This window comes from Lactuca virosa, chromosome 1 (assembly GCF_052849685.1).
Source record: "Lactuca virosa cultivar CGN04683 chromosome 1, Lactuca_virosa_CGN04683_v6, whole genome shotgun sequence".
NCBI lineage: Eukaryota > Viridiplantae > Streptophyta > Magnoliopsida > Asterales > Asteraceae > Lactuca > Lactuca virosa.
The window spans coordinates 77,958,284-77,986,045 of record NC_136426.1 but is presented as its reverse complement, the minus strand read 5'-3'; the positions used below and the strand labels follow the sequence as shown (position 1 = coordinate 77,986,045).

The 27,762-nt window shown below is 35.9% G+C and overlaps 2 protein-coding genes across 2 annotated transcripts; both read left to right on the top strand.

Annotated features, from left to right (window-relative positions):
• Positions 1-22,471: 22,471 nt before the first annotated feature.
• LOC145147779 (FAD/NAD(P)-binding oxidoreductase family protein) lies at positions 22,472-24,377 on the top strand. The gene is made up of 4 exons (XM_079075100.1): positions 22,472-22,773; positions 23,022-23,326; positions 23,420-23,630; positions 23,719-24,377. The coding sequence occupies exons 1-4, from the start codon at positions 22,522-22,524 to the stop codon at positions 24,244-24,246; spliced, it is 1,296 nt and encodes a 431-aa protein (XP_078931226.1). The 5' UTR covers positions 22,472-22,521; the 3' UTR covers positions 24,247-24,377.
• Positions 24,378-25,625: 1,248 nt separating this feature from the next.
• LOC145147762 (ubiquitin-conjugating enzyme E2 32-like) lies at positions 25,626-27,668 on the top strand. Its single transcript, XM_079075099.1, has 5 exons — positions 25,626-25,848; positions 26,408-26,539; positions 26,669-26,753; positions 26,832-26,995; positions 27,077-27,668. Exons 1-5 carry the CDS (start codon positions 25,741-25,743, stop codon positions 27,494-27,496), a joined length of 909 nt encoding a protein of 302 aa, XP_078931225.1. The 5' UTR covers positions 25,626-25,740; the 3' UTR covers positions 27,497-27,668.
• The last annotated feature ends 94 nt before the right edge of the window (positions 27,669-27,762 follow it).

The following is a 27,762-nucleotide window of genomic DNA, read 5'->3' as shown; positions in this document are numbered from 1 at the left end:
GAACCCCCCCCCCCCCCCCCCCCTCCTCTCGAGCCTTTTCCCTCTCATCTTTCTCACTTTTCCCTCTCATCTTTCTCACTTCTCATCCATTCCTTTGTGGCTTTGTGTCATCTAAAGACATGACGCAACTCCACATCTGAATTTAATAAAAATTTACGGTTCAGTAATTTGACAAACATTATATACACATCTCAATTTAAGGTGTTGATGGCCATATTATGTTGTGTTTGATATAGCCCTTATGACAATGGCCCGTATTAATCTGTTTGTCCTTTATTTTGAATTCCAACATGCAACCAAGTAGGATTTCCACATAAGAATACCGACCTCTTTGATTTTCATTGTAAGAATAATGGTTGTGTTACACTACAAGAATGATGAGTATTAGCGGCAAGGCGTCGCCGCGCTTCGTCGCTAATGCTCCAAAGGTCGCCGTTATTGCTCTCTGTCCCTGCTAAAGGAGTGTCCCGCTAAAGGTCTGTCGCCTCTAATACACGTGCATCGCTACTAATTGTATTTTCCATTTTTTTAGTATTCAACATTAAAATTAGAAAAAACGGTATAAAAGGTATAAAAACTGTTACAAAATATTATTTGCAGAAAAATAGTTTGAAACATTAAAATTTAATAATATATACGACATCCGATCTAAAATATTAACCCAAACATCCGGTCCAAAATACTCATTGAAACATAGTGCAAGATATCTAAAATACTAACCCAAACAAAAAATTACATAAATCCTAAGTGGCTACTCGTCATCATCGCTAACGCTCACCTCGTTTCCTCCGGTTTCATTTTGTTGTGGCAACGATCGAAACCATTCTTCAAGCGCCGCACTACATGTCGGGTATTTTAACAATGTTTGAAGCATGTACAACTACAAAGAAAACAACATAGTCTTATAAGTTAAACCAACATACATCCTACACATACTGCATATACTTTTTGTTTCATACTTTTCATTATAGCATTGTACTATACAAATTAAGGTCTTGAAGATTATAACATCCTAGTTTTCTTATTTTTTCCATTATAGCATTGTACTTTCGAAATTATATACAAATACACAAACTACTTTTTTCATACTTTCCATTATAGCATTATACTTTACAAATTAATGTCATGGTGATTATAACAACCAACTTTTTTTATTTTTCCATTATAGCAGTGTACGTTTCAAATTACATACAAATGCTCAAACTACATACATAATTTTCTATACATAAAAATACAAATACATATACAAATACACATAAAAAACACATATACAAACATGATACACATACAAATACACGTATACATACGTAATACACATACAAACACACATATACATACTTAATACACATACAAAATATACATATATATAAAAATGCACATACAAATACACAGCTAAAACATACAAATAAACATCTGAATATACAAAATCAACATTATATATATAAAACAAACACAGAAAATAGAACTTGTAGTGGCTGTGGTGGCTAACTCCGGCGAGTACGGTGGTGGTGGTGGTATCCTCCTGCAACATCAAGGATTTGCGGTGAGGGAATCAAAATTCCGGCAGGATGCTGGAACATCCGGCAACCAACACAACATATATGGGTATTCAGTAGGGAGAAAAGAAAAGGAAACGAAAATGAGAAAAAAAACGAAGAAGACGTTACTTGTCATCACTGGTGATGAGCTAAATTGTCGCCGATGATGACCCAGAACATCGTCGGTGATGAGGTGGACTTCCGGCAGTGTACAAGTCGGAGAGGAACGTCGTGTGTCAGTAATTTTATGATGGTCTCAACGGTGGTGAGCAGAGAGAATTGAGGACGAAGAGGGAAAGAGTCGATAGGAAAGAAACGGAGGACGAAAAAGAGGTTTATTGCTGCTGACTTTTAGCGGCGACGTCTGAGCATTAGCGACGACGAATGGGCATTTGCGGCCACAACCTCAAGGCAGGGGCGGACGCAGGATTTTACGGTAAGGGTTGCACGGGAAAGTTAGGGGTTGCACGGTAGTATAAAAAATAAAATTTTCGAAAATTTTCGAAAAATTTTCCACTGCGGCCGAAAAAGTTAGGGGTTGCCGGTGCCACCGTGGACCACCCCTAGGTCCGCCCCTGCTTGGAGGGAAAACAACTCGGGGGTTCCTACGTCTTCCTAACCGTTGGATCTTCGCTTAAATTGACAGATGGGGTTGAATTGACGCAGATCGCCAGCATCAACCTATAGCGGCGACATCAAACGCGTTTGTTTAATGTCGCCACTAAAAGCCATCGTCACCGCTAAAGGCGTTGCCATAATTGCATGTTATTCTTGTAGTGTTACAACAATACACTAATCTTTTAAATCCTTAGTCATAATAGGGTATGACGTATAATACACTTGTCCTGCCAAGACAAACATGTTGTTGGTTTGAAGTTTGGACTTGGGTTTCATATTAATCAATTTATGTTTGTTAACTCATACAAAATGAACATTAAACTATATCAGACCAAGTATATATATATATATATATATATATATATATATATATATATATATATATATATATATGAACAATACAATAGCAATACACATGTTGACATGATACTCAACATCTAGTACTTAAAACAATCTAGGAAGAAAATTGTCAATGCAATGTACAGACGTATTCATAAAATTTTTGAAATAAGGAAGGAAGATATGGGAAAATGATATACGAGGAAGAACATGAGTATGTTTGAGGGGTTTATGGTGGAACGACGACAAATTGTTAGTCTAGATACATACGGAACGACGATAGGTTGTGAGTCAACTGTTAATGGCTAAACGATGATATGTTGCAAGCCATTTGTTTGTATGCATTACATGTGTATTGTTGTATGTGGTATCTTGAGGAACTCACAAACCTTTGATCTTACAGTTGTGATTATATGTTTTCAGGTAGTTCTGATGATCGTGGGAAGATGCCATGTAACGCTTGGTCCAGGTTTTATTCATTTCTCAATATTTTAAGGATTTGGTCTGGAACTCGACGAGTTGGGGAGCTCCAACTCGTCGTGTAGGAATCTTTTTAGCCGCGGAGTTTAAGGATCCAACTCGACGAGTTGACGGCCAAATATGAAACCCTAATTTTAGGGTGTTGCACCATATATAAAGGACTTAAACCCTTTTGCATGGCCTCCTTACCAGCCTCTGTAACGCCCGCAGATTCGTGCTAGTCAATTTAGAGACGATGAGCGTCAAAAATGACTTTTTTGATAGAGTATTATTTAGAATAAATAATCTTAACTAAGTTTTAGTATATGTGACAAGGTTTCTGTACATATAAAGAACACTAAAATCCGAATTATAACGAAGAAGTTATGACCCGTCGAAGTTTCGCGACAAAACCGGTACGACACTGCGTGACGTAAATAGTGAATTTATGATAGAACGATTTTTAGCCTTAGTGATCTAAACGAAAGTCGTAGATTTCGTTAAACAGAGAGCGTGCATAAAAAGAACGCCTAAATCTGACTTCATATGAGGAAGTTATGATTTTTTTAAGTTTCAACTTAGCAATATGCAGCCCAAAAACTCGAATTTAGATCGAGTGATTTTTAGCCGAAACAATCTAAACGATAATCGAAGATCTCGTCGATATTAGTGCAACGGTAAAAAGACAGACGAAAACGGACGTCGGATAAAGAAGTTATGAATTTTTAATGGACTTTTCCTGTCCCGGCCCGTTAAAAATATAATATTAAAAATTAAGTCAAAATTAGCCGACGAAGTCTAAACGAAAGTTGTAGAGCATAATTTCACCTACGCGTGGATATAAAGAACGTCAAAAACGAAGCTCGTATGCGAAAGATATGGATTTTTGAAGTTCGGAGCACAAACTTCGAGACCTGACTGTGTTCACGACGTGAACATAGAAATTCACGACGTGAACTCAGTGAACGACACGTTTCGAGCCTAGAAGACACATGGCAAGCCTAGGAGGTGACCAAGATCAAACTCATGACGTGAACAAGCCTGGTTCACGACGTGAATAGCGAAATTCAGCCCTATAAATAGAAATCAAGGCAGCCGGTTTTGGTTGCTAATTTCTCAACCTATCTCCTACTTCTCTCATCTTTAAGCCTACTTTTAACCCCCCGAAGTCCCGGTATCATCCCGATACCCGAAGCAAGTCCCGACGCCCCGAAGATTCCGAGAAAAAGAGTTTTTCGAGCCGAAACTTTGCCCACGAGAAGCCCGATTAGGAAACATCCCGGTTTCATCGAAGAATATTGTTTTAAGGGACGAAGCGTTGTCCAATCGTCGTCTTATAAAGTGAGTGTATAGTCACTTTCACCTTACACATAGATATGAAGTATTTTATATAAAATACGTGTTATGTGTATATATGTTGTTTGTTTATTTGAGATAGATGTTGAATGATTGTTTTATACAGGTTTTAAACTGTATATGTATTTTATATCTACAAATATGTTGGGTAAAACATGGGTAGATGAAAGAATGTTTTATACATGTTTAAAATGATTTAAAATGTATATATATTTTATCTACAAATATGTTGGGTATAACATGGGTAGGTGAAATAAGTTGATGTGTGATAAAATGATGAGATAAATGATGAGCGATGAAAGATGAGCGATGATATATGAGTGGTAAAATATGGTGAGAAGCGATGACCCAAGCGATGGCCCCGTCACCTAGCAGAGTAAGGATGACAACCATGGACTATTCTAGACGGTCCATGGAACACTGGCAGGTTCGCAACCTGTAGGTGTGTGAACTATATGTTCATCAGATGTACTCTAAAAACCCATTGACATGTATTGCAGGTGGATTCATGTGAATAATATTGTCGATAGATGAGAGCTATGGATTTAGCACATGTTGTAAAAACCCTGGCAGCTATGGACTTAGTGCCTGTTGTATAAACCCTGGCGACGATGTGACTTCGTGCCTATTCCTTAGGATAATCCTTAGCAATGATTGAGTGAAGGATAGATGATTGTTAAGATTTTTTAAGAATAAAGAAGATAATGGGGATGGGGAATTGGGTTGATTGATTGATGTTTAAACATAATAAATTTATTTATTGTGGGTTGAAAACCCTATATGCTCACCAGGCTCCCAAGCCTGACCCACTCAGTTTATTTGTATCACAGGTATCGATACGAAGTTGCCTTACACTGAGAGATTAAAGGAGATGTAAATCACTAGTGTAAATGAATGTAAGTTTTGTTTATGCTTTTGGTCTATATTGACGATGACATCCCAAATGTTTTAAAATGAATAAAAATACATTTCTTCATAAATGCTTTGATAACGTATTTATCATATTTTTCTGGGAACAAATTCCGCAACATTTTTATTAAAAAAAATTACTCTGCTTTTTAAAAAGCATAAAAAAATCGGTCTTTTCTGGCCGTGAAATTTGGGGATGTCACAGCCTCCCTGTCCAGAAAACCCTAGATTCGTGTTTCATCTTGCAAGCTTGTGTGTGGTGAGCTTAGAGAGTTGTTTTTGGTGATTCTTGAAAGGAGCTTGGAAGAGGGAAGCATCTAGCTTGGAGGAAGGACCTTAGATCTAGAAACTCTTCTTCAAAGGCAGCATTCTTGAGGTATAAAGTCGTCACCTTGTCATGTATTCATCTAGATCTCCTTATTTGAAGTTTAAGCATGATTTTGGGGTTTTGGTTGAGTTGTCCAAGAAGATGTGAATTCCAGGGGTTGTTAAGCTAGATCTGACCCCTTTATGATCTCTCTTGGCTTAAAGTTGCAAACTTTATTGGTCCCTATGTCCCATTTATGCAATAAGACCCTTATTAAGTCATTAATGAGCCTTAGAGTGTGTTATAGCATGCATGGACGTAAAGTTGGAGACTTTACGTGTTTTTCCAACCTTGGGACATTAGATCTGTGTTTTGGGACGTTGATGTGGGAGTTTTAGGGCTTAATGGGTCAATACCCTCTTTAAAGAACCTAGGGTTTGAGTTTGACGCCTTTTGGATGGTTCTTGAGGGTAAAGCTGGAAACTTTACCCCTTTTGATATCATTTTAGTAGAGATCTAAGGTTTGGGGCCATAGGATCCGTTGAAAACAGCTTAATGCATTAAGAGGTTGGATTCCTGGCCAACTCGGCGAGTTCATTGGTGAACTCGACGAGTTGATGGAATTTTTCACGATCTAATCAGACAATAGGGAAACTCGACGATTTGAAGAGACAACTCGGCGAGTTGGGTCAACTCAGAACGTTGACTTTGACCTTTGACCTCGGTCTTTGACCAAGTTTGACATTATGGGTTATGGGGCATGTTGAGTTGCAACTAAGGAAATTGTTTATGTTTTAGGGTTGTGTAGAGTGGATATTGGTATCCTGATGAAACATCCCAAAAATCATGACCAAAAATTTCGTTTTAAACCATTAAATAAAACCATAGTTATCAAAACGTTCCATCAAAACATGAGTCAAAGTATTTCAAAACATTATTATCAGAGTTTCCAAATCAAAACATCAGAGTAAACATCCCAGGTTAAACATCATGGTGTGTGCAATGCAGTCATCCCGAGCTCTTCTCTTTGCAACTGGAAGTACCTGAAACCAAAACTGAAAACTATAAGCACGAAGCTTAGTGAGTTCCCCATACTACCACATACCATACACATAATCACATAAACTGGGCCCCCGCCCAGCATCAGGCCCCGCCTGGCATCGAGCCCCGCTCGGTATACAGATCTGTTTCTTCCAGGCCCTGCCTTTCTCTGGGCCTCGCCTGCTATACACATACAAAAAATATCATATAATCATACTAGCACATAAGGAATCATACACAGTACTATATGCTCCAATCCTAAGGCCTCGCCTATCTTGGGCCCCACCCCTACTCTGCTAATGATGAGATATGGCACCCGGTCCATACTCAGCTAGTGATGAGATACGTGACCCCGCCCACACTCACCTCCCTACCATGGACATACAAGTATCAAGTAGACAACAAGTATAATCTAACATACTCATAATCATCGGGTACCACCCGACATTGAACCGTAGTCCAGAAACTCACATATAAACATTCATTGGGCACCACCCGACATTGGACCTTAGTCCGGAAAAGCATACATATAAACATTCCTCGGGCACCACCCGGCATCGGACCGTAATCTGGAAACATATAAATACCGGCACATGCAAGAATCACAAAGACCTCAAGCATAGCAAACATTCCTCGGGCATCGCCAGGCATCGGATCGTAATCCAAAAAACATATAAACATATATATATATATATATATATATATATATATATATATATATATATATATATATATATATATATATGGGCCGACATTTGTGCCTTCGAATAGGAGGAAAATCACCTCGCAAAGCTGAATCTCACGGATAATCCTCTAGCTGCTAGCTGGCAGATCCCCGAACTGATGATCTCTCGACTCCCCGAGTTACTGATCATCATATAAACTAGTTAAGTTTGGGATTCTCATATCTTAACCATAATTCCTCACTGGGGTAAAAGACCATTCTACCCCTCACATACTCTTGTCCCAAAATGAACTCTACTCAACCCTTGGCCCAAAAAGATAAACACTCCTATAAGGCCCAAAAAATGGCCCAATTTCTAATTGGGCCCAATCCCTTCACATGGGTCTCAAATTAAGGCCCAATGATGCTTCTCTGGTCCAAAGGTTCAATTCCAGATGGCCCACTAAGGCCCAAAGTAGAAAGGTCCAATGAATGGCCCAAACCGAGGCCCATATGTGCGAAGCCCACTCTGACTGAGTACGTAGGGCGCACTCCGATGTACGCAGTGCGTACTAGGTTTGTGACTTGTACACTGCGCGTACCTGGGTGTACGCCCAGCGTACTCCCCTGTTAAGCTCTTTTTGCTATTCAGCACTTAATTCTTCAAACCAAGGGACCAAATCACAGATCTGGGCTCTATTTAATGTCTAAACCCATAAAGTCACTAACTTGGTGAGTTTGCATGTCCCAAACAAGCCCAAACTCCAAAAATGGAATTCTACTTCTATGAAAATGGTATTAACTCTTGCATGAACCTATTAAGACCTTCAAGATGGCAATTTTCTATCTTAGGGACTCAAATAGCACCAAGGGTGGCAACCCTAAGCCTAGAAACGGATTTGGAACCATAAAGCTCCATTCTTGGGACCAAAAGGTCCAAAAACTCAACATAAGATATCTAAGGAAATAACCACCAAGTTTAAGACTTTATACCTTAAATGAGATCCAAAAGCTAGTGTAATTCTGGATTTAAAAGCTCTATTTTCTCCAATAAGTCTTCAAGAATGAACACATTCTTCAAAAGCACCAAAATACTCTTCTAATGGCCTTCTAAGCTCCAAGATCACTCAAGTATGGATTAGGGTTTCGTAGTAGCTTCTTTAGGGTGATAGGGAGGCTGGTCTTTGAGGCATATTGTTCCTTTTATAGTGTCATACCCTAAAATGTAGGGTTTTAGTCTGAAGGGAGTACGCCCCGTGTACCTCTTATTACACCCGGCGTACTCACAAACCATCCGCGACCATATAGCTTTATACGCTGGGTGTAACCCAGCTTACGTTGGGCGTTCCCAGCCGGACACGTGCATGCATCCCTTGCATGCATGGGACTTATCTGCCAAACATTTCTGTTAGGGGCTAAATCTGCCAAAACCTTCAAAGTGTTATAACTTCTTCGTTCTAAGTCCGTTTCCGACGAACTTTATATTCATGGAAAGGTGACGAGAAGCCCTACGCTTCTAACAACTCCTCATTACCTAAAAACTTTCCGAACAAGAACCCAAAATCCCTAGAAGACCGAGATGTCAAATTACAATTATACCCTTGGCCTCTAAAGACACAATCAAACACTTGGTTCACGTTTACCCTAACACCCACATCTGAAATGGGCCAAATCCTCCCTTTCCCAAGGCCCTGACCCTTATGGCAACTGATGATTGCGCTGCAACCCCTAGCAACGAAGCACTTTCAAAACCAGGGGTTACACCCGACCTAGTCAGCTTCCGTGCAAGTATTGAGGTGAGTCTTCTCGCCACACTCATGGGTCGAAGGCACCAAGGCCGGCCCATTAATTGATATGATATGTTTGTATTGAATAGGAAATGGTATGTTATTTGATTTATGTATGGGTTTATGTGAAGACCATGGGGGAGCCCATGGAACTTGTCAAGACTATGGGGGAACCCATGGCATGAGGATATAAGACCTTGGGGGTAGCCCATGGAATTCCATTAAAGACCATGGAGGGAGTCCATGGCAATTTGTATGTATATGTGTGAGCATGACATTATGTGATTATATGACTTGTGTGATTGGCAAACTCACTAAGCTTGTGCTTACAATTTATTTAAGTGTTTCAGGTACTTATATTGATAAGGGCAAGGGCCCGGCTTGATGACGAGGCATGCATTATCCAGTGTTTTCACAATTAGCTCTTTGTGCTCCAAATTTCAGAATAACATGGATATGTATGAGATTTTTGTATTTTCTATGGTTGATGTTATGGAATTGAAAAATTAAAATTTTTATGAAAATTGGGTCGTTACAACCCAGTTTGACTGTATTGTACGTGCATCACTAATGATTTATGTTTTAGACTTTCGCTATTTTTTATGATGATTCTGATACCGTTTATGATATTGTTTTGTGGTTATGAAATAATTTGATACCTTGGTTTTATGAAAAAAAGGTTTTGGTTAGTTTACTCTTTATTTTTAAAAGAAAAACTTAGTGTGATATTTGGGACGTTTCAGTAAGAATAGAATAGTAAATCGACTTATAAGGAACGATATTGGTTCGGTTAAGGAAAGTAGGTTTATTTTGAACTTAGAAGTGGAAAAAAATATTAGAACCGATACCGAACCTAAAGTACTAGAACTGAAATGACAAAAAAGTAAGAAGCGAATAACAAAACAAAGTATAAGGTACGGTACTAGTTCGGTTCATGAAAGTAGGTTTAGTTTGAACTTAGAATTATGAAAAATACCGGAACCGGTACCTAACCAAAAATACCAAATACAAAACTGAAGTATGGGGCAGAGTACCAGTTCGGTACCATCGGTATTTTTAGTCACCCCTGGTTACAAAAGCTAAGATTTAACTTTCTTGTTTGAGTTAAATTTAGAAAAAAAATCTTTAAGAAAACTGAGACCCAAATTTGTTGAATAAGAAGCAAGTACTTGTATTAAGCTTGAAGAAACTCTCATTTCTTATGTATAAATAAATTTGTCTATCCTTATTATTTTTTTCTTTTAATTTTAAAAAAAAATGTTTTTCTCTATTAGTTGGAAACAAATTATTACTACTAACTGAACTACAACAACTTTGTTTATTAATTATGAAAATCTTTATATATTTCTCTTTAAAGTAAAATATAAAATCAATGTCTTAAATGGTTTTGAAATCCATGTTTATATATATATAGAGAAAACATCATCGACCATTATAACAATATTACAAGCCTTTTATGAAAACCTTCCTATATTTTCTTATAGATGTTTTTGAAGTGTTTTTTATACAAAATTTAGGCAACAGAAGCATTTAAAATAGGTTAGAAATAAAGAAGTTATGCATGTTTGAAGATTGGAAGAAAACTGTCACAAAGTTGGAATAGAATCGGCTAAGGAACTGCTGTCAAGCAGATACTACGGTGCGGTGATTTGATCACCATGAAATGGTGAAGGATAACGAGGATTTTTGTTATATACCCCACGACGTGGTATATGGGTGCCATGGCGCGATGGCCAAAGTAGGATGCTATTGTGGGAAGGCACCGCGACTAAGTGAAAGACTAACCACGACCAAATAAGGCACACAAAGGCACAGTAAAGACATGACCACGAAACGATTACGAGGCAGATTAAAGGTTGTTAAGCCTTCATTCTCACTAAAAACACCCCAAAACCCTTCAGAGCTAAGCTCCGACGATTCCGATAAAGGAAGACGATCAAGTGACTATTAAGGGTGTTTGCGACTTGGATTAGAGATTGAAAGCTCATGAGGTAATCACTTTCTCCATTTTAAGATAGTTACAAATTCAATGGTGTTTTAATGATTTTAGCTATTTATGTAAGATTATGTTAAGAAAGCTTGTTATTAATGTTTAATCGAGTGTTTAGAATTCTTGAACAAGCTTTGTATGTTATTTCCATGGTGAAATCTATATATGTGAAGTTAGGGACATGCTCCCACGACGACATGTATAAAAGAAACCCTTCTTCTCCAAGAGAAGGGATCGCCTCTTTCACTATCTCAAGTTAAACCCTAATTCTCTCATCAAATTACTGACCTGATCGTCAGAGTCTCATCCCGGGACCCCCTCCCGGACTACGACTGACGCCAGTTCTTTCTTTTTTGTGATTCTCAGGTTTAACTCAGACGAAAACCACCACAAACGACGTTAAGCTCGAATACATATCACAATATTTGGCGCCATCCGGGCGTGTACTCATCAATAGTTGTTAAATGAGACTTTATTCACCCTTTAGGTAACCCCACCTATAATCGTTAAATATTAAGTGAACGGTAAACATATGTATAGATCTATATGTGGCAGACACCCCCACTTGCGGTTGCTAGCTACAACCTTGACGATCGACTCACAGCAGGCATAACTTTCTAAACATTGGCAATGTCTGATGAAGCACCGCTTTCGGGAAAAGCAACGTCATATCTCAATTATAGGAGCTCACTGTAACATTGTTAACTAAACCTACTACTAGGAATAAGCCTAAGAAGTAGCAAACTCATAACAAACCTATGGTTGCAAGTTCAGAATATTAAGAGTAACTGAGAACCGTGTTTCAGTAAAACCATACAAAAATGCTTTAAAACATAAAAATCTGTGAACTCACCAACATTATGTTAACGTTTCAAAACCACATGTATTCTCGGGAGAATGAGTACTAAAGACGACGGGCGTATTCCCGAGGATGTTGTTGGAAGAATTTGCATTCTGATTCTTTGCTTTGCTTTTATCGTGTACATGTACCTTGATCACTTGTGTAATATATGTTATATAACAAATAAAAGGTAACATTTATGTGGTAAAATTTGTGTGTTGTTTAATATATTTGTTGTCTATGATCCAACATTCGAACGTCGCACGACCCGACGTTTATGTCGTCGGTCGGGGGTGTGACAGGTGTTGAGCTATAGTATGAGGTTTAGCTTGTGATTTGTATAGGAGGTTCGTGTAGTTGATTCTATGGGACTTTGAGTAGTGGATTTCAACTCTTCATTTAGGTGAGTCTTTTCACTGTATTACCTATATGATAGTGTGTGCATGCTAGACCAGCTGGCTTTTATTTGCTGATTGTTGTTATATGTGTATCTGAGTTGTTGATAGCCCCAAGACTGTTGATAGTCCGCGGGCTGGCTGATAACCCACATGGTTGCTGATAACCCATAGGGCTGTTGTGAGCCCATAAGACTATTGATAGTCCCAATGTTGCTGATAACCCATAACTGTTTATATTCTTGTGTTGTATGTGATATTTAGAATTGTTGATAGTCCCAAGGTTACTGATAACTCATAGTTGATTATTATGTTGTGATGTATGTGATATTTTAGGGAAATCACTAAACTTTGTGCTTACGGTTGAGGATTAAATGTTTTTCAGGTGCTTATTGGATTGCGAAGGCGGGACTGTACACACACATCAATAGTTTTATGATTCGAGATTTCGTATTGTCTTCCTTATAACTTTGATTTTGAATTATGGTTTATGAACAACTAGTTTGAAATGAATGTAACATTATAAAGATGTGTATTTATTTTATTTTAAAAATAAAAAAATGTTTTGAAAATTAGGACGTTACATGGTCACCATGCCGTGGCCAACCCATGGCCACGTCATGGCAACCAAACACCAAATCAGTCGCGAAAACCTCAATCACCACGTCGTGGCGAGCACCTTGCCACGTCGCGGTTTCTGCTCTTGGATATCTTAATGGATTGATCCCTTAATCCATCAATCCTTTTTCTATAACTTTCTAGAAAGCTTCTTGGGACTCTAAAGGATCATAAAAATACATACTTTATGGACATGATGACCCATGCATGTCCTTCATTCAAACTATGTCAAATGGTAAGATAATAACCTAGAATTCATGCATGGCTTCCAAAACTCTCCCAACTTCTAGATCCATAATATGTAATGCTCTTAGGACCTTGGTGAGTCATAAAGTTGCAAACTTTATTCCATACAACCATTCAAACTTTAACCATGGATCAAAGTATGCTAAATAACCTAGAACTATAAGAAAGGAACCAAAAAGATAGAAACTTGAGGACTTAAAAAGAGTCCAGAAGATGTACAAAAGAATGTAGATGAGTTGCTTGTTGGATCCTTGCATTAGAAACTTCTTCTTCTTCCTTCTAAGATCACAAAGTCACCAAAAATAAGCTCAAAAGTTTGCAAGGAGGCTAGGGTTTGATCAATGGCACTTTAGAGGTGATGGAGGTTGAGGGTGGAGGAAACCTAGCCATCAAATCCCTTAAATAGGGCCTAAGGCCAGAGATATAGGGTTTTGCATTCTGTCATCACCACGTCGTGGCCATTGAATATCCACGTCGTGGCGATTTAAATGATATGTGATCATATAAATCGCTGACACGTCATGGTGATCCACACCACCATATTGTGGCCATCCTAAATTATTAAAAATGAAAGTATAAAATTAATACCTGGAAAACCGGGTGTTATAAGCAATATCGTCAAGCCAGGTTCACAACGTTCCCTAAACTCATTAACCAGTTACTATTAGATGAACAAATAACATCGTTTTAATGAGAAATAAAAATTATTGTCTAGTTGGGACAAAGGAAATTCCAATTCCCGATGCTAACAATGTTCGTGGGCCTCAACCACGAAATGGGAACCGAGAAAAGTGTTAGTCGTCCCAAAAGCCAGGGAATGAATGTGATCATAAAGATCACAAAGTCGAGGTTCAGATTCTAATCCGAACTGAAACCATGTGGCTCTTAGACAATCTTGTACTAGGAACAACAATAATAGGGCCAGTCATAACAAAGTAACAAATTATGATAATGAGCAAATTTTATGTTACAAATGTGGTGGTTATGGTCTTATACAACGGATTTGTAAGGCTACTCCCGAAGAAGTTTAAAACTATCATAAGGTAAGAAAAGTTGAAGCAAATGCTATTGAAAAAAACACACTCCTTGAGACCCTCAGTTTTGTGGCTCAAACGGAAGAATAGAGTTATTGTTCAGCTCATGGATTTCATTTTTTCCTTTTGGATTATGCATTCCCATTTGTTTTACCTCAATCATGTTTCTTGAAATAATTTAAAGTTTGTTCCTTATGAAATTATTTCTACATGTGGCTGATTTTAAATTATTTTTTACTTTAAGGCATGTATATTGGGTCAGTTGATTGTATGGTTGATAGTGGTACCACATACACTATCCTAAAATACAATGATCATTTTATCAACATTACGCTTAAAGTAACTTTAGTGACAACAATTTATGGCCTGTCGACCCTTGTTGAAGGCTTTGGTAAAGCCCAATTTATGTTGTCAAATGGTACTCCTTTAACCATAGATGAAGCCTTATATTATCCAAGTTCCAGTTAAAACTTGTTGAGTTTTAAGGATATTCAAGAAAACATGTTTCATCTTGAAACTACTCAATAAATTGGTATTGAATACCTTTACATTACCTTTACTTAATATGACCAAAAGCGTATATTAGAGAAGTTGAGATGTTTGTTAAATGGTTTGTATGTTACGATGATCCAGAACATTGAAATCAATCTAATCATTCGTCGAGCGCCCGTTGACGAGGACACTTATATGCTATAACATGATCTGTTGGAAATAGTGTCCAATGTTATTAGTTGTTCTGATAATATTTCTTATAATAGTAGGGTCCTTTTGGATTGGTCTCATGACCTAAATAGCATAAGGAAATAGAGATAGATAAGTTGTTAATTTATTAAGGAATTAATAAATCAATTATAAATTATTTTGGTAATTAATTAAAAGGATTTAACTAGTTAAAGGGGCTGAATATTAATTAATCAAAAAGATTAATTAGAATATTCCAGAAGTCTCTAGAGGTCATGAGATGGACGGTTTTGGTGTCCCTAGGATAGGGATAAGGCTAGTTTGAATCGGATAAGGATAAACCCTAAGTATTTGTATCCTTTTAGAATTCTCCATGTTACCTATAAATAGACTACTAGGGGTAAACCCTAGAACTGTTTATTCCCTTCAAAAAATCGTTCCAACTATGTCTCTCTCTCTCTCTCTCTCTCTCTCTCTCTCTCTCTTCTTGGACAAAAATCACAACCTATCTCCTAGGGTTGGTATTTTTGAATAAACCCTGGTTATTGGGTTTCTTCCTTTTACTTTTTGTGTTGTGGGCCTGATTCCATTAGACGGGTGCTATGTTGGATCCTTCATCCTTGCAACTAACTGGCAATCACAAGATCACAATAAAAAAACAAATAGGTTAGTAGTTATTTCTTTTGTTAGATTTTAAAGTATGTTGCTATAAATAGTAAAACCTAGATTCTAGGATGCATGTGGACTTAGGTATTCTTTTAATTATTTTGCTACCTATTAGATAGTGTACTTGATGCTAATAATCCCCAACATGACCAACTGGGACACCCGGGTCAAAATACGATACTTGAACAATAAATGCATCCCATGAGCATCCTCTTGGAGGAAAGAATTCCATGATTAACCCGAAAAGCCTATGCAATACATGCGCGATTGGAAGACACATCTCAAGCCACTTCACATAAAACCTAAAAAAGTGGTTTCCCATTTTCCTTAGAGAATTTAAGGGGATATTTGTGGACCTATCCAACCAACATGCATACCATTTAAATATTTCATGGTATTGGTTGGTGCATTGAAAAGATGGTCACACGTACCTTTGTTGTCCACAAAAAATGCAACATTTCCTAAACTCCTTGCCCAAATCATTAAATACAGGCCTCATCATTCAGATTATCTAACAAAGTCAATTAGACTTGATAATGTCGCATAGTTCACATCGAAAACGTTCGATGACTATTTCATGACATTGGGAATTGATCTTGAACACCTTGTTACGTATGTTCATTCCAAAAATGGTCTTGCAGAAGCATTTATTAAATGAATACAAATAATTGCGAGAACTTGGGTTATACACACCAAACATCCCAATTTTGCATTGGTATGCGATATTAAATACGACTGCATTGGTCCATCTGAGGCCCATGGCCACCCAACCACTTTTTTGTGTACCCGTTGGTAACTGGATATGAGCCTGATGTCTCACATTTACACATGTTTGTGTGCTTAGTCAATATCCCAATTGAACCTCCAAAGCATTCAAAATTTGGATCTAAAAAAAGACAGGGAATATATATGCTGGTTATGAATCCCCATCCCTCATACACTATTTAAAGCCCTCGACAAGCAATCTCTTTAACGCTAGACATGCATATTGTGACTTTTATGAGACAATCTTCCCATCATTAGAGGAAGATTCACATGTTAACGCTGATAAGGAACGATGTGAAATAACGTGGCATGTACCCAATTTGTCTCATATGGACCCCTACTACACATAGTGGTAAGGAAGTGCAACAAATCCTTAGTCTACAAAATATTTCTAATAAGATACTAGACGAATTCAATGACTTAGAAAATGTCATGATATCAAATATACATGTTGCACCAGTCGTACCCACCATGCAAAAAATGTTGCCATTGGTTGTCCAGTCCCCCGCTCTTCCTAAGAAAAGAGGAAGACCGGTCGGTTCCAAGGATGTTCTACCTCGATAGAGGAGAAATTCTGTTGCATCCGTTTTCCACACGAAATCATTAAGGATCATAGCGATGTATTAGAGGAGCGTGTTTATGAAAAAACGCCAGTTTCTCATCATCCCGATAATCTTGAAATATATGTCAAGTATGTTAGCTTAGATGATATTTTAAACCAAAACGAGATTGGCATTGATGGTGTGTTCATATACACAGTGGCCACTAATATTATGAGCAATAATGATATGGAACCATGTACTATTGTTAAGTGCCAACATAGAACAGGCTGAGCTTAATGGAAACAAATAATCCATAATGAATTGGATTCCTTAGCGAAAAGAAAGGTATATGGACTTGTTGCTCCAACACCACACAATGTTAAAGAAATTGATAATAAATGGGTTTTTGTAAGGAAGCGTAATGAGAATAATGAAATTATAAGATACAAAGCTCGCCTCGTGGCGAAAAGGTTTCTCTCAACTCCATGGAATTGATTACGAGGAGACATATTCTCTCGTAATGGACGTTACAACATTCCGCTACTTAATCAGTTTAGTAGTTTTCTAAAAACTGAACATACAGCTCATGGATGTGGTCACAACCTATCTTTATGGGGATCTTGACATAAAGGTATACACGAGAGTCCCCGATGGACTTAAGTTTCCTGAATCAAGTAATTATAGACCACGAAACATGTTGTCGATAAGATTGAGGCGAACACTTATGGATTGAAACAATCAGAGCGGATGTGGTATAACCGTCTAAATGAGTACTTGATCAGAATGGGATATTTGAACAATAAGATATGCCCATGCGTGTTCATAAATAAATTCACCTCTAGATACACAATTATCGCAGTCTATGAAGATTATATGAATCTCATAGGAACCTCGAAAGAATTGTTCGAAACTGCAGAAATCCTGAAGAAGGAATTCGAGATGATAGATTTTGGGAAGATACGGTATTGCCTCGGCCTAAAGATTGAGCAATGTAGAGATAGGATTTTAGTCTATCTAGAAAATTACACCCAGAATGTGTTGCGATGCTTTATTCATCATGATGCAGAGCCGTCATCTACTCCTATGATCGTTTGTTCTCTAGACATTAAAAAGGCCCATTCCGTCCAAAAGAGTACGATGAAGTGCTATTGACCCTTGAGTGTTCATGTTTGGGTGCAATGAACGCATTAATGTACTTAGCCCAATGTACTAGACAAACATCTCTTTTGGTATAAACTGTCTTGCTCGACACAACACTACGCCAACACGCCACCATTGGAATGGTACCTTAAAGGTACTACATATATGGGTTTATTATATTGCTACGTGTCATCGGGTTGATTTACCCTGAATGATACTTGAAATAATGCGACCCTTATCGACTATATCGATGCAGGTTACTTATCAGACTCGCATAAGGGACGTTCCTAATCTGGTTATGTCTTTACCATCAGGAACACGATGATATCCTGGAGGTCTTGTAAATAGACTCTAGTTGCTACTTTGTAAATCACTCCGAACTACTCGTACTCTATGAGGCGAATAAAGAGTGTGTATGGTTTCAAGCTGTAATCGGCCATATTCGAAGTACATGTGATTTAGTTTATGATCCTAATGAACTAGTTGTCATATATGAAGATAACATTGATGTTGTTGATTAAGCGGAACATGGTTACACTAAAGGGGATAACACTAAGCACATCTCACCAAAATCGTTATTTACACATGAACAACAAGCCATTCAAAAGATTGAAGTGCAACATATTGGATCAGAGAAGAATCATGCAAGCTTGTTTACTAAGTCACTGTCAAAATATTCATTCCAAAAACATATCAGATCCATTGAACATATGAAGCTCTATGAACTACCGAAATGACATGTATCATACATCCATTTGTGTGCAACTAAAGATTGCATCCTGATGTAATTTGAACACCCTCTTGAGTGCATGTAAGGGGGAGCACCCCGATGAATGCTTGTGTACACTTTTTATCTTTAGTTAAAGGGTTTTGTCCCATTGGATTTATCTTGACAAAGTTATTTTTAACGAGACACAAAATATAATCCATTCTCACTAAGGATTGATGAAATTAAGGGGAGTATCCACTTGAATACTTCTTTAACCATCGTGTACTCTTTTGTCATTCGTTTATAGTTTTTCTTCCAATAGGTTTTCTTTTAACAAGGTTTTAATGAGGCACTTCATGTATGGTTATTTCCTTCACTCAAGACATCTAGATCATACTCTTTTATCCCCCGACCAAAGTTTTTGTCCCAAAAGGTTTCTGTCGGTAAGGTTTTTAACAAGGAGAATGTTTGATGTATTATCTGAAGATACAAGACAAAGAAGTACAAGTATAATTCAATGTAAATCTAATCACCCAAAAGGGGTGCTGTAACTTATAGAATAATGATAGGTTTCTTACATTTAACTCTTTCATAAGCAGAAGTTATGTACATAACTTTTACAAGTTACAACATTTGGCTTACACAACCTTTGCCCTATATATAGTGGGTTCTTATGTACTTGTAAACACACTTGAAACACTGGAGAAACTAGAGAGAAAACATATGTAAACACATATTTGATCAATGAGAATGTTGGTATGAATCATTGAGTTGAGCTAATTCGTCAAACAACAAGAGAGATATTAAAAAATAAGCAAAAAAGATTTGAACAAAGCCCAAGATATTAAAAAATTAGCAAAAAAGATTTGAACAAAGCCCTTTAACCGAGAGTAAACTCCTTTGACAACTCAACACTATTTTTCATTGTTTCAAATAAATTTTTTATATATGATATATGACAAAGTTGGGGCCGAAGTCGTTACGAGGTCGGAGACGGTCACCCAATATTAAGAATCGAAAATCGATTTGATTCGGCACTGCTCTCGATTCGATCTGGTCCGAGCGGGCCAATTACTTATGCTAGATAAAGGCAATTACTAATCTAGCCAAATTCCCTAATGACTTTTCTATTTTTAGTCAAGATTTAAGACTTAGCCCAAAATAGCCATCAAAACCGTGTACTCTTTCGCCTAAATTGTCTACGATTTCGGGTTATATATTTAAGTAATTTTTTTTTTCATTTTTGCAAAACAAAACCGTATACCGTAAAATAGTCTACGATATCCTTTGAGTGGTCTATTGTTTTGGCCAAAAAGTTACAGTGTACAAGTATTTGATGCACGTTTTGTGTATTGAACGCCTGTACATCACACCGTAAGTTTCTATTTTATTTTATTTTCATTTTTTCCAAAAAAAACGTATCTACTAATTTTCAAACTAAACAAGAAAAAAAATAAAAAAACAAAAAATAATAAATAAATAAAATTCAAGATTCGAAGACACATGGTTGTTCTTTGAAGGCTCCATTGAGAGAATATCAACTTCAAACACATACAAAATGAGCAAAACTGAAAATTACAACTTTATATATTTTGGGCCGACGGGCCCTGAAAGAATAGAGAGCCTATCAAACAGTATTCCAATGCCCCTAAAGAATAGTCAACCGACCGTTGACCATAGTCAATGCGGCGTTGACCGTAGACCACTTAATTGTTTTTGTTTTAAAAGCTAGTTTGAGATAAATGCTAATTTTTTTTTGACTAAAAATTAATAAGTAATTAAGAATTTTAGCTAGTTTTGTGTGCTCCTGTAGCAATCAAAAATGTATATATATACTAGGCGAATCCCCGCGCGTTGCGCGATAATAGAATTATATAGTTAAAATAATAACATTTACCAAATTATTATTTAATATTTTTACTTTGAAACATAATGTTAGTAGTAAAGCAAACATATAGTTAACATATTAGTTTTATTAAACATTCTAGTTTAATTTTTAAGTCATTGTGATATATAGAATTATTTGATAATTTTATAAACCGTTTAAAATTGTGTAAATTATATATCAAATGAATGATAATATAACAGGTAACAAAACGTATGAACTGCAACTTTTAGTAACATAAAAATAGAAAAACATATATTATAACATTTGTATTAAAAAAGATATATATACAACGAATAATAAAAAAAAATATGAAAAATAAATACTAACTTTTAATAACATAAAAACACTAAAACATCTATTATAACATTTATATTAACTCTTCATATTAAATCACAAATCTCTTCAAATACATTAACGTTTTTAATGAGCAAAACTTTACAACCTTATAAAAGAAAGCAAAATAAAAAGTTATTAGTGATTACTAATTAATAATCATAAGTTAAAAACTCTTGAGTTGTAACTAATAAATATACATAAATTAGAAAACTCTTGAGTTGTAGTGTGAGTTTCAAATGAATGCGGTACTTGGAAATATATTATTATTATTATTATTATTATTATTATTATTATTATTATTATATTCGTCTAAATAATTGGTTTTGATGCATCATTTTAATCCCTTCAATTATTAAACATAAAGATATTTAATTATAAATTTATAACATACATAGGTGCATATACATGTTAAACAAATCACATATAATATATATATTTTCGTAAATGTCATATGTAATTCTTGTCGTAGTAATATGGATAAATTAATTTCATATGAAGAACATATCATGATAAGTTTATCATAATTACATATCAAATGTTCAAAATTATGTTATCTTTTAAATATTGTCTTTTAAATATGTTGTGTAGGATAACCCAACAAAAAAATAATAGAAAATAAACATAATCAAAATAGAAAAACTACAATCAAATAAATAAGAGCATTGGGTGGTTAAATATATAAATACAGATGTTACATAACCATACATTTAAATCAAAAGAAAAAACTAACATTCGTTAACTTTGCTCAAACAAAAAAACTTATATCCATTTTATGAATCTTCTTTCTTCATTTAACACCATTCAACAATAGAAACTTGATGACAATTCTTTACTGACCTGCAATCAAAATATTTTTCTTGAAAAAGAAGAATCAGAAAAATATTCCAACCAAAACATTGATGTTTGGAGAGTCACATTCAAGATTGAGTAATACACACAAATCACATATAAAGATTAAATGAGAAACTGAATATAAAGAAAGAATAGAAAAGCTTCATTTGTTTTGGATAACCCATTTCTTCAAATCATCATATTTGGATCGTGAATGCTTCAACTATATGAAAACTTTTGAATCACAATATCTTCAAATCCTTCTTACATGTAAGATTTTATATAACACAAAAGACACAAAAGATTGGCATTTTTATAGTAAACTTTTCACTAAATGCTAATTAAACATAATATAAGTTATAAAACTTTTGAGTGTTAAATCATAATTAAGAAAACTTTTGAGTTGCATTAGTTAAAAATGAGGTTTCAAATGAATGTGATTTGAGGAAGTTAAAAAAGAGGGTTTCAAATGCATGAGATTCAAGAAAAAATGTTAGCTTTATAAGTATGTATGATATATATATATATATATATATATATATATATATATATATATATATATATATATATATATATTTGAACCGACAAATACAAATATTATAATCTACTCCTAAATTAACACCTAATTCCACATATGTCCACCACGGCAAGAAGGGAGGGCACCACCTGATACCGCTATCCATTTTAGCCTAAGATTTCAATTGCAATACATTCATAGTAGAGGGGTTAAAGTGATAGTGCAATCAAATTATTTAATAGTGGCGTTCTATGTGCTCTTATCATCTGTCGAGTTTGAGAGAGAGAGGGTGAGGAGGCCGTAGATGAAAGAGAGTAAGGGGAGGGCGGTGGTGGTCGGAGGGAGCATAGCAGGAGTATGCTCCGCGCACGCCCTGTTATCGGCGGGGTGGGAAGTTATGGTGCTGGAGAAAACCACCGCTCCTCCTACCGGAAGTCCAACGGGCGCCGGGCTAGGCCTCGATCCGTTGGCTCGAAGAATAATCAATTCATGGCTTCCACAGCAACAATCCGATAATCTTCTCAACACTCATACCTTACCCCTCACAATCGATCAGGTATGTATATATTCATCCCGAATTTGTTTCTAATCCAAGTTGATTACAAGTTAAAGAACAAATGCTAATCTGGTCCTGGAAGTTTTTAGTTAGTCTAAATTGCTTCTAAACAATTGGTTGTTGTACACATGAGTTACCATTGAAGTGAAATATACCAGTATCAGTATGTAACTTCAAAATCAACATCAATAGTTGATTTTGGGGGGAAAACTTTGTAACTTGTACTCTTTGATACTATTTTATTACAGAACCAAGCCACCGATGTAGAGAAAAAAATCAGTCGCGTGTTGACAAGAGATGAGAGCTTCAATTTCAGGGCTGCGTACTGGTCTGATCTTCATGGTCTCTTATACAAGGCACTCCCTTCAGATATATTCCTCTGGGGCCATTTGTTTCTATCATTCCATGTATCTGATGACAAAAAATCTGTTAAAGTTCATTGTAAACACCTTCAAACAGGAAAAATGATTGAGATTGTTGGGGATTTGCTAGTTGCGGCAGATGGTTGTATGTCTTCAATTCGCCAGACATTCCTTCCTGACCTCAAATTGAGGTTTGTAATCCAAGATGAATTTGAAGTATCTTAACATGTTTCTTCTGAATTTTTTCCATTTGTTTATTAATGTAAAGTTAACAATGATGTTAGGTACTCTGGTTACTGTGCTTGGAGAGGGGTTTTGGATCTTTCAGATGATGAAAAATCAGAAATTTTAGTTGACTTGAAAAAAGTTTACCCAGATTTGGGGAATTGCCTATATTTTGACTTGGGTAATGGAACTCATAGCGTTTTTTATGAGCTTCTGAACAAAAGGATCAATTGGATTTGGTATGTTAATCAACCAGAGCCACAACTTAAGGTGATTAATATTTTATCCAGTTTTTGATCTTAACGAATAGCTTCACCATATTTTCCCCTATCTTATTTGCATTCCAATAAATTCTTAGGGGAATTCTGTAACTATGAAAGTAAGCAACAACATGATCAAGAAAATGCAAGAGGAAGCACAAAAAGTATGGGTACCTGAACTTGCAACAATCATAAAAGAAACCAAACAACCATTTTTAAACGTCATATACGATTGCAACCCTTTAAAACAAATTGTGTGGGGCCCAGTGGTGCTTATTGGAGACGCGGCCCACCCAACAACACCACATGGTTTGAGAAGCACAAACATGTCTATCTTAGATGCATCAGTTTTAGGTCAATGTCTTATGAAATCAGGAGTTGAAAACTTAGTGGCTCGTTTACAAGAATATCAGTCGATTAGGGTTCCAGTTACTTCAAAACAAGTCTTATATTCACGAAGATTGGGTCGGATTAAACAGGGACTGGTTTTGGATAATGGGAAGGTTTTTGATCCGAAAAATGCTACTTTAGAAGAATTTCAACAGAAAAATATGCCGGGCTTTGATGATGTGCCTTTGGGTTTGAGTACTACAATGGATGCAAGTAAATATAGCTCGAAATTGTAGAAGTGTTGTAATTAAATAGGTTGTTAGTTATGATCATGTATAATTAGCAATGTTGTACAATTCATTTTGACCAGTAATATTTCACTATACATACAAATAAGAGAAAAAGACAACCACAAATTTCAAAACTATTTCATGCTACGAAATTTGTTTGTTTGTTTTTGTGTGGTTTCCACTAAAAATAGTGTACTTATACTGTGAAGTTGTTCTTCATTGGAATAGGTTCATCTTATTCCAAAAATCATTGCTTTTCAAAAAAAAAAAATTGCCATCCATTTTTTTTTTTTTAATGTTGAAATCTTCAATAATCTTTGCTGCACCAAAAAGTAGTTTTATAGTATGAAAATGGAGTGTTAAATTGTGAAAGATTTTAAAAGAAAAAAAAAAGATTCAAAAAAAATGGTGTAATTTTTTTTTAAAATATAAAATAATGCTTAAATTGGGTCTTAATGGAAAATAGTGAGATTAGTTTTTTAGATTGGGCCTTAATGGGAAATCGGTGGTCAGCTTCACTCTTGAGGAATAAGTAAAAAAGATGGATATTTTATGAAAGCATTTCCAAATGTATCTAATTTTGTCATTTTCTCAAATAATAATTTTGAATAATTCATTTGACCATCAATTTTTTTTAGTGTGTTTTTCTTGTAAAAGAACGAAATCATAATAAATATACTTTCAGTATAGATACAAATAAGCCCCACAAGAAGTAATTTGTGCCACTTATGGTACAAAACTACAAATACTGACCCGTCAACAATATTTAGCTAACAACATTTCTTATTCAATTCTAACCTATATCCGTGATTATTTTTCAGGCTTTTTCAGAACATACTACTTTTAGTTTTGCAAAATTTTCACTAATAAATAGAATTTTCTATTGATGTGATATTTCATAGAAATCTTCACAAACCATATATGTTATTTTCATCTCGTAAAAAAAAGGATGATATTACATCAGGTTGTAATCTTTAAATTTTCAATTAGACAGAGACTACTTTTTTAAAAAGTTTATACATGTGGACATTTTCTATATGAAAAAATATACACATAGATATTTTCTGTAAAAATTATATGGACAGTTTTTACGATTTATTTTTTACATGGTCATCAAACTCTTGTGGTCAATTCTCAACTCCAAAAAATATGATATTCATTTTTCGATTATAATTAGAGATATATAATTTAAACTATTGTAATATTTTAGAGCACGTATTACGTATATTTCTCAAAATCCAACTGTATAACATTTAAAAAAAACAAAAATTAAATATTATTACATTGCTTCGATGATGCTACACCAATCATCAGCTGCCACGTAATACAGGCGACGTGTGAGTCAACACCTGCCCCCTTTTACCCCTTCTATCATTTGGTTTCACAGGAGATTTATATCTTGTTTCCACCTTCCTCCTCCCAATTTTCTTCACAATCTTCAGCCTTTTCGTTGTTAATCTGATTTAGGATCAGATACTGTTAACAAAAGAGGAAACAACCATGGCGGAGAAATATAATATGAAGAATCCATCCGTGAAAAGGATTTTACAGGAGTTGAAAGAGATGCAATCAAACCCATCTGACGATTTCATGAGCCTTCCCCTTGAGGTAATCCAATTGAAAATTCATGTATCTTCGTTCTAATATGTTTCAGTTTTCCATTTTCCTGCGGCGTAATTGTAACAAGGTTCTCACCCTTTCGTGATTAGGTGTAGTTAGGGTTTGTGTAGATTAAATTGAATTTTGTGCGATGGTAGCTGAACTATGCTCTTCGCTTAATTCCATGGCGTGTTTCGTTCGATTTAACATCATTTGAATTGTGATCTGATGAAAAATGAAACAAATTTCAAAATTTTCATCTGTTACAAACGGATTCTTCGATTTCAATAATTTACTCGGTTTGTTTCAATCGAATCAAAAGCTAGGTTTACGTTGAGTTAAACAGCTTTAAATTTTTCGAAGTTTTCATGTTTCGAATGCGAGTAGTCTCAAACTGAACCAGGCTATGATACCTTGTAGACAATCTATTGCGTTGCTATTTCAAAATATGGATTATCAGTTTATCACCTGACCAACATTGGACTTCCATTTTCAACATAAACCTCATAATTGGTTATGAACTTCATGAAGTGGTGTTCTAATTACGGTCTATATGTATTTTACACAGGAGAATATCTTTGAATGGCAATTTGCAATTAGGGGACCAAATGATACGGAATTTGAAGGAGGAATTTATCATGGTCGAATTCAATTGCCTTCAGAGTACCCATTCAAACCACCATCTTTTATGTTATTAACGGTAATCATCATTTTCTTAGTTTCAATTCCAACTTTAAACCAATATTATCATCCAAACCAAATTTACTTGCATATGCCTATCTAAAGTAATTCAATTGTGCAAAGCATAAACTTGTTGTCATTGTTTCAGCCAAATGGACGTTTTGAAACTCAGACAAAGATCTGCTTAAGCATATCAAATCATCATCCTGAACATTGGCAACCATCATGGAGTGGTAAGTATCTGATTTTGACTTTTTTTAGATCAAACAAGTTGTTGACTAAACCAAAACTAATAATCTCTTGAATTGCAGTTAGAACTGCTTTAACAGCACTAATTGCATTCATGCCCACTAGTCCAAATGGTGCTTTGGGATCATTGGATTACAAGAAAGAAGAAAGACGTGTTCTTGCTGTTAAATCTCGTGAATCTTCCCCAACTTTTGGTTCTCCAGATCGTCAAAAGCTCATTGATGAGGTCTTACTAAATGACCATTTTACCCTTACATTCCAATATTAAACAAATTTTACAATATTTTTCAATTTTGTGAATATGCAGATTCATGAGTACATGATCAGTAAGGCACCACCAGTCCCTCACCCCAACTCACCGGAATCTGCAGAACCACCATCTGCCGCCGCCACTGAACAATCCGGCGAAGCTCCGGCGACTCCACCAAATGCTAATACAGAGATAACTGAACCCGAAGAACAACAACCTGAAGGTCCCTTGAACAACAACACAGAAGCCGACATCCCAAGGGTACCAGAGCAGGCAGCTCTGGTTGCTCCTCCTCCAGTACCGGCGGTGGTGGTGCAGCAGCAGCAGCACCACCACCAATCAACAGTTCCGAAACCGGCGGATGACCGCCTGTTCACATGGGCGGCAGTCGGACTTGCCCTTGCTATTGCTGTTCTTCTGTTGAAGAAGTTCATGAAAGCTAGTGGACATGGTGCTGTGTTCATGGGTCAATCTTGAAATATGAGTATCTTTCAGGCATCAGGAATTGAGAATTAATGTCTGGATTTACGAATTTCGTTATATATATATTCTGTCATTTGTGCTACATTTTTGTAATTTTGTTTTCAAATTGTGCCACAAATTTGTATATAATTACCTATAAAATTAATCCTATATAACTCTTGAGTAAGTGTAACTATCGCATATTTTGCTTTTGTAGATTTCATTCAATAAGTAATAATTATATCTTTTTAGTTTTTATAAAACGTAAATCATTCCAACAA